This window comes from Echinops telfairi, unplaced genomic scaffold, assembly GCF_000313985.2.
Source record: "Echinops telfairi isolate 266 unplaced genomic scaffold, ASM31398v2 ScPeMD7_7469;HRSCAF=8507_1, whole genome shotgun sequence".
Taxonomy (NCBI): domain Eukaryota; kingdom Metazoa; phylum Chordata; class Mammalia; order Afrosoricida; family Tenrecidae; genus Echinops; species Echinops telfairi.
In genome coordinates, this window is record NW_022111373.1 from 31429166 (window position 1) to 31445486 (window position 16321).

Genomic DNA, 16321 nt, shown 5'->3' on the forward strand with positions numbered 1-16321 from the left:
TACTTGAAGCAGTCTCCAGTATGGCCTGGGTGTTCCTTCTTCCAGCTGTGTAATTTCCAAGAATGCTCATCTGGCCCCTATGGAAAGTTTGTGAGCTACTTAATAATCTTTAAAGAACTGCCTTGTGGTTTAGAGGTCTTGTTTACAACTATGAGAAGAATCTGAATGATACAAGTATTTTATATAAATAGAATGCTAGTTTGCTGGTTAAGGAATTCTTAGTTAACATTTTTACTTCCAAAAAGCTACATATACTTATTTGGGAGAGGGACACCTAGCATTGCAGAAAATAAATCCAATGCTCTTGTTTACCCTTTTTTGGGTAGGCAACTTGTTTTACAAATGTTGGTTACCAAACTCAGGAAAAGTAGATCTGGGTCTCAGAAATGCCACAGGTAATCCCAGGAGCTAGTAACCCCACTTCATTTCTTAATTGCTGTCTGCCTCCCATATCCATTTCTTTTGTGACTGGCTTTCTTTTAAGGTTTGTTTCAAGTGGCAAATCAGACACTCCAGCCATAACTCTATATGGTCTTTCCCATCCAGTGCTCAACCACCTATCAGGGACTTTTGACCCTTAATTTGAACTGATTGACCCTTCTTAGTTTTCTAGAGCTAACCAGATCACTGACCAGCTGATGATGAGTCTCCTGTGTCTGGTCCACATTTAGCTGCTGCTAGAGAAAAACTGAGTACACGGGTCAATGGCTGACCACTGGGGCTAAGTGTCTGCATTCCAAAAGCCAGTGTAATTGGGGCAAGTTTGACATCTGATGGTTCACTAATGTTGCTTTAAGTTCAATGGTCACTTTCACTAATATGCATTAAGTTGAACATTTTTAATTTATAAAGGTAACAATCACATAACTTTAAGAAAATATCACAAATATAAGAATTATCCTGAAATCAGAGGAAAGTAAGTGTATTTAGCACCAAGAATATTGTACACAGAGAACATACAGGTTGAAAGAAGCATTAATGGCCTAACAAAACCCAGAATATAGTTTTATACAGAAAGAGTTACAATGACAGGAAAATGAACTGGGGTTTGCAGGAGCCACAGTCCATAGGTTTTAACATTACAAAATATCTTAAAAAGTCAGTATTATGAGGGGAATGCTCATTTGAAATGTAAATTATAGCCTACTTAGGCCACCATGACTTAAAAAAGTTTGGCAAGTCTTAATGATCTACTGAACTCTTTCTTCAGCTCTGGCAATTTTTGTTATCTGGTGCTACCTTACATCCCCCAAAACCTGCTAACTGGAGTTCAAATATATTCTGAGTGGCTTCCGTGCTCAGCAACATACTCAACCCTTTACTTAACCCTGCAGTAATGTGATCCTTATTTTTACACAATGAGCTTCTTTACTGTAGTTATAGTGCTATTTGATTCTCATGAAGCTTACCTTTTATTTTATCATTTCTGACTATTCTAGCTAACTTGTAAATCAATGATTTGCCAGTTAACTGGTTGTTAGTCCCTCCCATGGTAAACTGAGCATATTTTTATATCAATCTTTCATCACCTCAAAGCTTCCGTAGTCCCTCTGATTTTACTACAAATTCAAATTATCTGTTACTACCTTACAACTGCTTCAAAAACGTTAGCTGATGCCTCAGACAGTCACTGTCTGTAGAATCATGTTCAACAAGTTTGTCCCACCTGGACTTTGATATCTGCTATATCAGATTAACAATCAAATTGGTACCACCAAATGGAGAGAAATGTTTAATTTCTTGGTATACATACAGTATGCTGTCAGATTAGTTTGTTTGTCGAAGGAATAGGTAGAGCGGAAAGCAACGAGAGCTTCGTTGTGATGTGCGGGCATATTCTCAAACTGCTCCCAGCCCGGCAGCACGAGCGTCACCTGTTCTCAGGTCTTGGGCTTCAGCCCAAACTCGATGAACCAGAAATTACGGGAGTGGGGCCAGGTCATATTTTAGCAAGCACATTTGATGATTCAAATACACTCAGCTTTCTTTTTTCGTCTAAAGTGAGCCAGGGCACTCTTCTCCACATCACAACCAATCCCCACCATCAGGCTTCGTAATGTCATTCCTAACAGACATAAACTAGCAATATTTGGCTGTACCCTGTTTAATTTCAAAAGAAAATGAGATTTGTCTCTTGACTTATTCAGAGTCATCTCCAACTAGGGTCTCATTCAGAACCAACGTTCTCTCAATGGACAATGGAAAATGTATTGGCCTTTCTTGGACTCCGTGGTGCTACGTGGATTCCTGAGTTTTCCCGACACATGAAAAGCTCCTTTCTTTCACTTCTGCACTGCTTTTTTCTCTTACTTGAACGAAAGGCAATTTTATTCGTTGATTTATACTCTTAAATATATTGAAATATTTAGAAAAACTGGCATGCTGAAGTTCAGAAAACTAGAAAATCAGGATTAAAGAAACAAATACAAACCATATGCATGTATATTATATAAGGCAGCCTCTGAGAACAGTATAAATAGAATAAATTAGTACTATTCACAAACTATTTTTCAGTTAGACAAAAATTTAAAGGTAGACAAATTCTAGAGGAGTAAATTGGGGTGTTTACAAAGTGTTGCAGTGGAGTGTTCTGGGGCACTCTGGAGTCAAATAGCTTATCAAATCACAGCACTTTACTGGCATATTAGCTTAAAATATTCATCGTATAGTTATGCAGATATGAAGCTAGGTATCGATCAGTCACTTGTGACTCATGGACCTAGGTAGGTGTTTGCTCCCCTCATCTGTCTCATGCCTGTCATGCCTGACTTCTTTCCCTTCCCAAGTGCAGGGATTTTATTAAAAATGATTTCTTTCATGTACTGATCCTTAAGAACAAATTCAGGGAAGACATTAAGTACATTATTTTGTGCATTAGTTTATCAATTTCCTTTCCTTTATGAAGGAAGGGGTTATGAACACACCCCCTACAACTCTGGCCTATCCATCAAAAACAAGTTTCCTTAACAGGCAGGGATTTTAAAATGTTTGCGTGAATATCTTGATGGCATTAAATCCCTACCTCTGAAATTCATATGATTTGCATTTCCAAGCATGACTAAGTGCCAATTACACTTGACTGCTGGAATAACATATCAAAATTGTTTATTCTAGACCCACCAGCAAGATGATGATGAGGGGGAAAGACTATAGCTTGGACAAGATTACTTGTACCGAATAATAATCTACTTCCCAAGCTTAGAATTCTATGAAGAAAAAGGCAACTATATGGCTCTCTCATGTTAGATGCTAAGCCTGTGCTATGTATGCAGTATACACTGCCACTAATGTTAGTATGATTTTGTTTCTAATGAGCTCCAGTAAGGGTAAAAGAAAATGAAAATGGAAAAATATTAAACATCAGGAAGTAATCATTGCAGAAAAATTTCAGGAATGTTTAAGTGCCAATGCATAATGAACAGTCTCCTTCAATTGCTTTTATTACAGTAAGAGGAATTTAACTCTTAATGCATAGAATTTGAAGAAAAAAATTTGCAGAAGTTTTTAAAAGAGGTCCTTTTGACAATTATCAATACAAATGTGAAATAAGACCCTTCAAAACAAATACCAATTTCAATAAGAGTTTACATACAGCAATAATTTATTCTGAAATGTTCATTTAGTTCTGCTGAGACCCGCACGACTCGTGTCTCATTAGTAAAAGAGCAGCCATCTTACCTCAAATACCAGAATATACAACAAGTTACAGCATAGCAAAAATTCTACCTACTTTCAGATAAAATCTAGTCCAGGTAAAATAGTTTCATTCAATGTTTTACAGTTACACGGATTCTTTTTTAGCACAAAATTGTGTTGTTACACTGTAGCTATATATGCACATCATGTGACCACATAACTGTTAATCACTACTTCTGAAAATTGAACCATCAGTTTCATTCATGCAGTAAAGCAAAGCAGGCTTGGTAAACTTGTTCATGGTTTGAACCATATTACTGTGAATTTCACAGCCACATGATTAATTATGACATTAGATGAACTCACAAGGACTAAAACAGGTGGTTGTTTTTTTTTTGCATAAATACTAATTTCTCCCTGATGAAGTTAGTTTATAATCTAGAATGATTGATAACAGCAACATATCATATCTTCTATCTGTAGTGTTATTTAAAGACAGGCAGTAATTAAAGGATGGTGGTATGGGATGCTACTTAAATACATGGAAAACATACTGTACAAATATACTTGGCTTTACCATTCTCTTCCTATCAAGTGTGCCTCCCAAAGTAAGACCAGTGAAGACAAAGTATACTATCAAATATGGCTTCAAGAACAAAACCCTCTAACAAGATTCAAACTTATTTACAAAATTTTCCAGTCTTTTAAAGTTTCATTTGAAACAAAATTTCTACATAGCAGTCATAATTAACATATAATTTTCTTAGTTTCATCATTCCAGCTCTTTTAAACAGATGTTACAAGGTAAGACCCAGAATGGCGCTTAGGACTTTGAGTTCCACTGGACTCTGTGCTGTCCGTTTTTGAATCACGTTTCTTTGTGGTGGTGGTCACCGGTGTTGGGATCTGAGAAGGCCGGGTTGACGTGCTGTCTGCACTGCTTTTCCTAGGGCTTGGGTTGTAGTTAAAAGGCGTCACTCTGGCAGCGACGGTCCCACTGGGTGAACTGTGCTTGCTTGAGCTGCTGGAAGTGAATGGGGTACGCTCAGCTAGAGAGCTTTCATTATTTTCTGGTGCCGGGACAGCATTATTTTGTCCTGGTTTTGCCTCTGTTCCTTTTGGGTCTGGGCTGTCTACCTGACTGAAGGAGTTCACGTGGTTTTCCAAACCTGCGGTGCATACAGGGGCACTGCCATTACCCACACTTTGTTTTCCCTGATTATCTTTTGAATCTTTAACATTTGGATTTTTTTCTGAAACACCGTCGATCACTGGAGGAGTATTTCCTGTGGGAGATCTTCCCGATCTAGGATTGTTAATGGGACAGTCCTCAATTCTCACCCAAACATCTTCTGTTTTAGAAACAGCAGGTGCCATTTGATAAATTAGAGTCCTAGATTCAGCACCATTTGTAGCACCCGAGGAAGTGGTTTGACATGTACTATTTGTGGGAGAAATTTCACCTTCTTTTATTTTCCTCCATGTTCCTTTTGTGGGTACTTGATTTTCCTTAGTTTCTTTGCTTGTTGAAATAGAGTTCACATGTTTTTCATCCTCACTTTTTGCTTTTTCACTGGATTCTGATGAAGCAGAAAGAATTGAGGATGAACTTCCAGTTCTTCTCCAAGTGCTTACTCGAGGGAGGGATGAGGAATGTTTGCTGTGCTCCCGCTTCCAGGTGCCTGACCTATTGATTGGGAGTCTGGAAGGGCTTTCAGAATGGGAGCGTGCAATGTCGTGGCGCTTTGCTGGCCTCCCATCATTGTACTCTACAGTAGGACTGAGATTAGGTGGGAGTTTTCGCCATCCCCCAGGTTGAACAGATGAATGTGTGGACAGAGACATATCAGGAAGGGAAGGACTTAAAACTGGAGTCTGTGACTGAGATCTAGTGGGAGAATTTGGTCTAGAAGACGGAGAAAGAGATTCAAACGAAGCAGACTCCTCCAGTTTTCTCCGTAGTGTTGGGCTTGGAGCTTCTTTGATGAAAGTTGACTGGCGTACTAATACAGGTCTCTCTGATCTATCAGATTCACTCCCACTAGACTTAGTTGAAGACATTCTCGAAAGTTCTACCTTTTTATTGGCACCATTGTTGTTACCCATCTGATTTAGGCTTTTAGAGGCAGACTCACTTCTTGGAATACTACTGCCACTCTTGGAAAAACCTGTTTGTTTTGTAAGGTTCTGTTGGCTCATTTGTCTACCTGGGGAGGTATAAGACATTTTCCCAGAACCTGAAGACTTAGTGGAAGCTGTACTAGGGGATGATGTCCTCGGGAGCTGAGATAATTTATTAGGAGGACTTATTCCATTTCTCCCAGGAGAAATTGAATTGCGACCCGGAGACTGCATAGGTCTACTTAATGGTTGCTGGGTGGGTCTTGACGGAGTGGAATCTCTAGATCCTGATCTAGAAGGTCCTTTATTTGACCCACCTGCATGGGATGTCTGCCTGGTAACAGGGCTTAATTCTGACTTTACTGGTGGCTTGGCTCCTCTAGGAGAGGTGGTGACTGACTGACTTTCATTGGGACTTTTGGAGGCCGGAGTCTTAAGGGGTGGGCCTTTTTTAGAAACAGGACTTGTACTTGAAGAACTATTTCGAACTCCTGGAATATGAATCATTGTTCTACCTCGAGAAATTGAAGGCATGTTTGTTTGAAGGGGTTGTTTTATTTGGCTTAAAACTTCTGAATTAGATCGAATTTTCCCAGTAATTAAACTTTTATAAACTTTTTTCCCTCCTTTGATTCCTTTATTTTCAGATTCTATTTTTTTAGTTTCCAATGTGCTTTTCTCCCCAGGCTTTAGAATCCGTGGGCCTTTATTACTTGCAAAGGGTTTGTCCTCTTGATCAGGTGTAAGATGAAATGGTGACCCCAGAGATATTCCTGATTTCAGTGAAAGGATAGAATCTGAATCAGATGAAGCTTGCCGAGATAAACAAGCAGCAGCGGCAGCTTGATGTAAACTACTCACAATGGAATTGGCACCTTCCTGAATAGCTTTCCAATCGAAATTTTCTGAGTCAGGAGATAAACCGTGTTCTGAATCTGGTCTCTGAACATCTTTCAAATCAAGTGTCAAATCTTCTGCTAATATACCTCCCATGTTTCTGGCGCTATGCTTTTCATTATCTCCTTTGAGTCTTGAAGGCTTTTTCTTTTTTGGCATCGCCGAACTTATACATTCCTGTAGAAGGTCATCTTCAGAATCAATACTAAGAGAACTGAGAGAACTGTTTCTTGAGAAACACACAGGGGTGTCTTCAACATGAAATGATTTAGGGGCATAGCCTGATGCCTGAGGTTTACTAGGTTCTCCCTGTGAGTCATGGGGCTCAGTCTCTTTGATAGGTGCACTTTCTTTGCTGTTGTTGTTTTCTTGGTCAATGTCACTGAGAGAACTGAGAGAAGAATTACGAGAAAAGCAAACTGGAGTATTTTCAATTGCAAAATTCTGTAATTTCTCATCGGTGGCTGCCCCCCTGTCTGGTATATCTTTGGATGACTGGGGAAAAGTGGATTGCTTGTGCAGTATGGGCTTAGACTGACCTCGATTTATTGGCTGTTTCGAAACAGCCAGTGTCTTATTAGCTGATTGCTGGTTTGACGCTAGTTCTGTTTGGCTAGTAACTTTTGCTTCTGATTCCTTATTTTCTTTCCCCTTTCTTAACTCAGCCTTTTCCCTAGAAAGGTCAACGTCATCATCATCAAAATCTAGAGAACTTAAAGAATCATTTCGTGAAAAGCAGTACGGGGTTCCTTCAATAGGTGTGTAATGATGAGGTGAATCAAAAGTAAAACTTCCTCTGACCCGATCTTCATTATTTGGCAGCTTATCATTGAACTCCTTGGAATTATTTTTCAAGTTCTGTTTCTTTGAATCTTTGTTGTCTGAGAAAGTTCTTTCACTATTTGTATTACTTTTCGTATCTGTACTTTTTCTTACATGTGTCCTGTATTCAGTATTTTGTGGGATAGGTTTTACTGGTGACGTAGGTTTCTTTTTCTTGCCATCTAATTGATTTTTGTTGGTTCCAGATGAAGATGCAGATGCTTGTTGGACCTGGTCCATTATCTTTTTCACACGGAAAGGCTTATGACTTTTTCCTTTGGGCATAGCAGAATTAATGCATTCTGCAAGAATATCAACTTCTTCTGTCTTACTGTCATCCAATTCAGGTATTAGAGATGGAGTTTTTCCTCTTTGAGCCTCATCTGTACTTCTGCCTTCTGTAGGAATGGTGTCTCGTTTTTCAAACTCTCCCATCTGTGTCCCTACTCTAACCCCTTCCCCAGCAGCCAATTCATTTGGAGGAGAATCTACTGTTAGATCGGTTAGAGATGTAGCAGTGGAAAAGTTTATGGGAGTCCCTTCTATGCAGAACGCCCTCGGCATTGCTTGCTTTGGGGCTTGTAACCTGCTTTGAGTTGGTAGAAGTTTGTACACAGGCAGCTGACTTGGTTTTCTTGCTACGGGCGGTGGTACTTTTGAAGCAGTCTGCTCTGATTTTTTAGCTTTGTGTGATGATTTTGTTGGCATGGCAGAAATAATACATTCTTCTAATATTTCAATATCATCATCATCTGAATCATCTAATAGATCCTTTTCAGAGTCAGTAGGTTTTTCTGCCTCTTTTTCTTGGTTTTCATTTGATTCTTCAGGCTGCTCAGGTTCTGTTTCATTCCCATTGTCATTTTCCTGAACTGGAGGCATTATTCTTAATTCCACATCTTTCTGGATAAATGGCTCATCGAGGCTCAGAGCACTCAGACTTGATGAACAAGAGAATCCATCTGGAGTACTTTCTGTGGCAAAATGTAATAACGTGTCAGCATCCGGGAGAACCTGGACCCTCTGAACTGCAGCGTTTACGGCGGCTTGCTTAGGTCCACTCTCTTTCTTTTCAGCATTAGGCGTTTTATTTTTCGGTGCCTCTCGCTTACTCTGCACTGTCTGAGGAGGAGGAGGTGGTGGAGGAGGGGTTTTACTTCTGCTTGGTGGCATGGTTTGCCCAGGGCTATCTGGAAGGTCACTGGGGCTTATAATACCACTGATCATTCCACTGCAGGGTTCACTCTGAACAGAGCTAGCAATTGAACGACTCTCAAAACTGTCGAGTGAACTGACAGAAGTACATCTGCTAAACATGAGTGGAGTCTCCTGAACATAGTGCTCTGGTGGACTTTTAGGTGTCTGAGCACCACTCTTGGATGGAGATTTGGCTCCTGAAGAAAATTCGACAGCCTTGTGCCTCGTTGATTCCGATGAAGACAAACCAGAAGCCTGGAGTCTGCTGGATTTGGTTCTTATGTGCTGAGACACTGTTGGAACTTCACTCACAGCATCCTCAGTTGATCTAGTTGCACTATTTTCTTTTCGTTCTGCTATTTGCAGAGTGTTAACAGAGTCTGTTTCCTGTGTTGTCCCGTCACATCCTATTTCATCCTCAGCTGAAGACAAAGATGATAATGAACTACACCTTGAAAAACATATGGGGGTATCTTCCACACAGTAAGTCTGTATTGTTTCTTGGTTGATGGAGGAAACTTTGCAGGAGGCAGCTTTTTGGGTCTGACCACTTCTACTTTGTGCTGAACTTGGATGAAGCTGATTCTGTCTCTTGGCATTAGTTGAAGGTGTAGAAGCGGTTTCGCTGTTTGAAGGGATGTGCTGTTCAGTTTTAGTGCTTTGTCCAGAGGAACTCTTGGAGAAAGAAAATGATGGTTTCTGGGAAGATGGGAGATCTGTGGCATACTTTAAACTATAGTCAATAGGCTGATCCACATGATGTTTTTCTTCATTGTATTTTATGCTATAGTTTGTGGGTCTCTCTTCTTCTTCATGCTGCTCTTCCTCAGAGTAACGTTTACTGTAGTTAGTTGGCTTATCATCTTCATAATCATCTTCTTGACACAAAGGTTGGTTTACGTTTTGATTAGTTCCGTGATTAGAACCCACTCGATTAGTTTCTGAAGCAGTGGCTCCCCTTGACCTAAATGGGGAAACGCATTCTTGCTGTCCGAAATGCGGCTGAAACTTGAGGTGTTTCTCATCAGAGCTCTCATTATACACAGGAAACGTTGTGCTTTGACTCCTGGATTGTCTTTGCTCACTTTGTTTTATTTCATCTTCTATTACGTGTTTGGTTCTTGCCCATCTTTCATTCTGTGAAGGGCTTTGCCTTCCAGAGTTCAACTGCTCATCTGAATATTTAAGACTATAATTTATTGGTGTATCTAGTTCTTCATCATTATCGTCCATATGATTTGCACTATGTATTTTATGGGCTAGGTCAGCTGGATATTGACCATAACTGCAAAATTTGCTTTCATCATCTTCAGAATAGGATTCAATGGAAGGTTTCATTTGGCCTCTTTTACCATAGCCATCACTACTACTGACACTATTTAAACTATCATTTGAAGATCTCTTGTATTCCAATTTGCCATAAGGTATAGGACATGTCCGATGTGAATTTTCTGACTTATTAAAGTTGCAACTGTTTGAATGTGCATGGGCAGTAGAGCTTCTTCTCTGTGGGTTCCTTTCATCTGTTACACAATGTAACTCGGTGGTAGAGCCAGAACTTCTGTCTTCCTGGGGGGTATGAATGGCCGACACTTCCTCCATGACTTTAGCAATCTGAGCTGCAGTAGTGGAAACCTGTAAACCACGCTTTGAAGAGGTTCCTGGGTTTTCGGTTGTTGGATGATAGCTGCCAAGGCCAAGACCTCGCTCTCTCTCCAAGCTTCTATCTTTTTCAGAACGAGAACTATCTAAGCTTCCTCTTGATGAAGAGGAGCTAGGCAACACTGTAGCATTTAAATATGGTGAAAGGACAGTCATATTCCCAGCATTAAAATTGTCTGACTTATTATCATCATGCCGATTGGTGTCAAAAACATAATCACCATAGAGATTTTGCTTGTGTCTCTGCTTACTACGATGAGATGCCTTAGGACTTAAATTGTCAATGTTATCAAAAGTTTCTGATAAATGCTGAGCATCTAATTCTGCTTCGAGGGCTTTTTGTTTCCTTACATGAAGAGATGGCAAGCTTGAACCAGGAGACATAATATTGGCATCCTTATACTTTGCAGGTCTATTTGCCATGAGATTCCTTAACGCTGCAGCACTCCCCATAGCAATCATTTTGTGCTTTGAATGAATGAGGTTCTTGAGCATGCTAACTGCTCCCATGTCCCATAATGCTTCCTGGTCTTTAGGATTTCTTGCGGAGAGATTCCACAACGTTCCACATGCATTACTGACTATTGTCAAACTGTGAGATTTCAAGTGTTGTAATAACGTTTGTAGGCAGTTGTTTTCTCTTAGGATTTGCCTGAAATAAAAATAAGACACGACTAAATTAAGATTGAATTCTGAGTATGTTCATAACAAGCAAAATGACAGGAATAAAATTTAGGTCTACAGATAATTACTAAAACTTATTAATAACCCACAGTCAAGTTAATTCAACTCATAGCGACCCTATAAGAAAGATCTGGTCTGTAGGACTTCCAAGACTATAAATCTTTATGGGAGCAGAAAGCCTCCTTTTGCTCCCATGAAACAGCTGGAGGGTTTGAACCCGTGTCTTTGCAGTTAGAAGCCCAACATTTAACCTATGTCACCAAACTGAAAAACCACACTTACTGCTGGCACTGAGTCGATTCTGATTCATAGCAATCATTTAGGTCAAATAGATGTGCTCCTAAGTTTGGGAGGTTGTAATTCTTTATGGGATAAGAAAGCTTCATTTTACCTTAGAGCAGGGCTCCTTAAAACTTATTAATAGGTATAATTAGGTATAATTCTACCAAAAACTCCTAGGTCAATAAACTGTTTAAAGCAATCGCTACATCTCTGGCAGAATTCTGGGTTACTGCTATCCCTTATAAGTGTTCTCCAGCAAATTGATTATTTTGAAAAAGAAAGTGCATTAAAGTTTTTCAAAATATGTAGAGGTAAAACTGTGAGGGTTGAGAATCCGCACACTGAAACCTGCGAGAATCCTAGTTTGCTGCATGCATGCCAAACTGAAGTCTAATGATAGTGTACTCAGCTATAACCAACCAACCAACCAACTCCACTGTATCAAGTTAATTTGGACTCAGAATGATCGTACATAGGGTTCTGAGACTGTAAACTCTTTATGGGAGCAGACAGCCTTATCTTTTTTCTTCAGAGCAGCTGGTACGTTTACACTGAAGAGCTTGTGATTAGTAGCCCAGTGTCTAACCCACAGTACCACCCAGGGCTGGTCAGGTTGCATGAAAGGCTTTAACATGATGGTTTCTCTCAGCAACCGAGTAATTAACAGAGTACTTCCCGAGTTAAGGAGCCTTCTTTGTACAAGGGTTAACCCCCATAAAATGGAAAAAGCTCTGCTATGTGAGCCTCAAGCAACTTGCTCTGAGTTAGTGTACCCACTGGTGTTGCCTGGGAAGGTTCTCTCTGGTCACAGTGAATTTTTTCATAAAAGCGGTTTCGCTCAAACCTCATTTCTTGTGATGGCTGATTTAAGAGAACAGTGTGTGGTTGTGAAATTTGTTTCCTGCTCTGGAAAAATGTCTCAGAAACTGTTGTGATGTTGAACACAGCTTACATGGACAGCACTATGGGAAAAACTCCAAGTGTACGAGTGGTTTTCTTGTTTCAAAAAAGGTGACATGTCCGTAGATGACAAACCTCGTTCTGGATATCCGTCAAATTCCTGAATGGACGGAAATGTCGACTCATAATGCATTTGGTGTTCATTCCACTAGGTCAGACTGTTGATCAAACTTTTTATTTAGAGGTTCTGAAAAGATCGTGTAACTGTGTGACAAAAAAGGCCTGATTTGTGGCAGATGGGGGGAGTGCTTTAGCCACCACGATACTGCACCTGCTAACACAGCCATTTCAGTGTTCCAGTTTTTGGCAAACAAACAAACCAGCTTGCCTCTCTTGCCTCATACTCCTTACTTACCTGACCTGGCTCCTTCAGACTTTTTGCTTTCAGGGAATGCGAGGGACATGAAAGAATAGTGATTTGACGACTTAGAAGAGGTGAAGAAAAAAACCACACACACACACACACAAAACAAGGGAGGTGCTGTCAGCCATCCAAACAGATGAGTTTGAAAAAGTGTTTCCAAGAATGGAATCGCAGATTTGATAAATGTATTAAGTGTAATAGACAGTACTTTGAAGGTGATGAGGTGGTTTTGTGCAGCAAAAACTTAAAAGACACTTACACTCCTAACAGGATCTTTTACTGAAATCACCTGGTAGTCTTTTTGAAAATGAGAGATCAATACTAAACAAGTTAAAAGCAAATATTTTACCAAGACACTATAAAGCCCCCATTCTGAAATATGTGCCCCGGAGCTGAGCTGCTCACTCTGCCTTCACAGCTCCAGGAGACGAGACGAGTGGCCTCTGCCTAAGTGCTACTATGACAAATGGAAGGATTTTTGTCCTAGCAAGCATGTATGACTTTTATGTTTTCTTCCATGCAGGGGCTCTACCTTTCAACTAGTTGATTACTTTGTGAGCCTGTGAGCTCTTACTTGTTAGAAAATATACATTATTGAGTTATGTTTGGAATTGCTATCTTTTCACCATACTAAGTATATTTTAGTTCAGAATTTGCATAATTACACAAAACGCTGCTTACAGTTAGCTCTTTAAGGTGTAAATTCTGCTCTTATTTTAAAAATAAATAAAACCGTAGTTACCTGTGGTCCTCATTTGTGGCTATCAAGCTGGACACGTTGCGCAGTATTCCACCTCCACTTTCAATAATGGCTAACGTGTTTGTTTGGCTCCGGTAAGTGAGAGTGCCAACCAAAAATGCGAGTGCACCAGCAACAGCACATATATCAGCTTTATTCTCAGTGCAATGTGCCGACAAGTTCCATAAGGCACTCAATACGCTTTTGAGGGTCGATTCCTATGAAGAAACAAACAAAATCATTTAATTAGAGTTGTCTTTCACAAATTAGATATTTACTTCTATTGAATACAACTGATACTACCTTTCCTGCTGTCCACCCATGGATAAAATACTAGGAGTTCTCCATTAAAAATCCCCCCCCACCCCCCCGCCCCAAAATACCAATGGGTAATTTAAGGTAGTGGTAATAAACAAGTAAAACACAATATTAAACTAATTAAATTTATGAACTTCATTACAAGGGTTCATTCTAAGATGGCATACACAAATCTTAAAAGTGCTTATATCAAAGTATGAAGAGGTTATAAGCATTATGAAAAGCTAACATTTTCAGTATCTTAAACCAAACCCAGTGCCACAGAGTAGCACAAAGAAGAGGAGAAGGAGCCCGCTGGGTTTTTGAGACGGTAAATCATGACAGGAGCAGGCAGCCTCATCTTTCTCCAAGGAGTGGCTAGCGAATTTGAATGGCTGACCTTGCTGTTAGCAGCTCAGTGCCTAACCCACAGTGCCACCTGAGCTCTTTCAGGAGCAGATAAAACAGAGAAAGCTTCTACATGTCACTATGGAAAGAATACTAAGAAATTGTTAAACGAAAAGAGCAAGTTGCAGAATATGCACCATATTTTGTTTGTATAAAAAACACGGATGGGGTTGAAGCAAAAGAAACATATCTTATTAAAAATAAGCAAAAACAAATAAATGAAGAACGTATATTAGAAAATTTTACTAACAAATATACCAAATAAATAAAGTGACTACAGATAAACAGAACTCCCTAATATACATCTTCTTGGCAAACTGTCATTGCCAAAGAAGACTCTCATACCGATTTTTGGTCAAAACTTGTCATGACCCTAATGTCAGGCATCAAGAAACAAATAGTCATTAGAAATCTGTCACACCTACCATCATTAGGGGCATCCAGAGGATATAAACATAACACACTGTTACCTGCTTGAAAAGCGACAACAATTTATTCAGGAGGAAAACAAACAAATAGAGAGATGAAACCAATGTTAAAATGGAAAGGTTATTACAGCTTGAATTTAATTTAAAACATTTGTTTTTCACGGACTAGACCAGCTCTGTGAAGGTACACGGCCTGGACAATCAGAGAAGAGGGACGAGAGAGCAGAGACTGAGGAAAGGTGCCGGAGTAGGAGAGCTGCTGCACAGACACACGGAAAGGACCACCATCCACGAGGGGAGAGTGGGAAGCAAGGCCTGGAATGGCAATGGCAGACGTCCTAATAAATAGCTAATGCCTGCACTCTTTTAATCAGGAAGTTAAAGGAGTGAAACAAGCCAGAATTAAGCCGTACACTATTTTAGTAATGATTCAATCAGAAATAATCGAGAAGGGAGTTTTTAATAAGATGTGAGGGGGAAAAGAGCCCAATTGAAATTATACTGTGACTGAGGTAAAGATGGCACATTTGAAGTATCCTGACATAAAAGTAAAATAGCAAGATGTGAGGGGTATGATGTCAAAAGCAACTGGCCCAGAGGTTGAGAGGGGAAGGTGAAAAATAGAAATTGCTCTCCATGAGACTTGGTGTAGTAGACAACCGTTGTATTTCAAAGAAACTTTCTAAATAGGAGTCAAGAGGCCTGGGTAAAGGTTTAGGCAGTAAAAGCAAAGTGAGTGATTAAAAAGTATCTAATATAGGTAAAAAGTAGAACCACCACCATAAATCAGTAAATCTAAATTTTGTGATGGAGGGGAGAGTTAGGGCAGAAAGAAAAGAGAGACCGAAGAAGGTATGGTCAGTTAAGAAGTGGAGAAAATGACTTGCTCAGGGCTTTCGCTATAATAGGAAAAAGCAGCAAGCACTGCAGTAGTTAAGAAGCAATGGAGAATATGTTCTTCATCTTTAAAACACTGGGCTTCTCAGACAGTAGGAATATAAAGATGAATCATAGACAAACGTAAAAAGACAATGCAAAAAAAAAAAAAAAAAAGGCAAAAGACTTGAGTAGCCGGTTTACCAAAGAGGGTATCCAAATGACCAACAAGCACACGAGAAGATGTTAAATAACACTAGTCACTTCCTCACTGCCAGCGTGTCAAGGTAGACTCAGAGACTCTACAGGGCAGGACAGAACTGCTCCTGTGAGTTTCTAAGATTGTACTTCTTTATAGGAGTAGAAAGCCCTACCTGTCTCCTGAGCAGCTGGTGGTTTTGAACTGCTTATCTTGCAGTTAGCAGCTCAATGAGTAACCACCATGCCACTAGGGTTTGTATCACTGGTCACTAGGGAGATACATATCAAAACCACAATGAGCATCCCCACCAGCATGGTAATGATCAAATGGAAAATAACAGGTATTAGCAAGGCTGTGAAGAAAATTGAAGCTTCATCCTTTTGGTGGGAATGTAAAATGGTAACAACCACACTGGATAATAGTTTGGGTATTCCTTGAAAAGTTGAATGCAGAACTGGCATACCAAAATTTGAGTGGATTCTTACTCATAGCGACCACATAAAGCAGGGTAAAACTGCTATGGTGGGTTTCCAAGGCTTTTATTGTTTACGGGAGCAGAAAGCTTCATCTTTCTCTTGAGGAGCAGCTGATAGTTTTAAACCCAACGCATAACCCACCACACCATCAATGCTGGGATAGGACCCCACTATTCCACTTCTCAGTATACACCAAAGAGACTGAAAAGCATACACACATGTACACCAATGTTCACTGCAGCACTTGTCACAATAGCCAAAAGTTGGACA

The 16321-nt window shown here is 39.9% G+C and overlaps 1 protein-coding gene across 5 annotated transcripts in view; it reads right to left on the reverse strand.

Annotated features, from left to right (window-relative positions):
* Nucleotides 1-906: 906 nt before the first annotated feature.
* Nucleotides 907-16321, reverse strand: part of APC (APC regulator of WNT signaling pathway) — a 107447-nt gene continuing 92032 nt past the window's right edge. For all 5 annotated transcript variants that reach the window (XM_030888995.2, XM_030888994.2, XM_030888993.2 and 2 more), the window contains 2 exons: nt 13368-13582; nt 907-10987 (listed from right to left, as the gene is read on the reverse strand). In XM_030888995.2, coding sequence (XP_030744855.1) covers nt 4423-10987; nt 13368-13582 — 6780 coding nt within the window. In that variant the 3' untranslated portion in view covers nt 907-4422. The remainder of the gene's footprint in view (nt 10988-13367; nt 13583-16321) is intronic.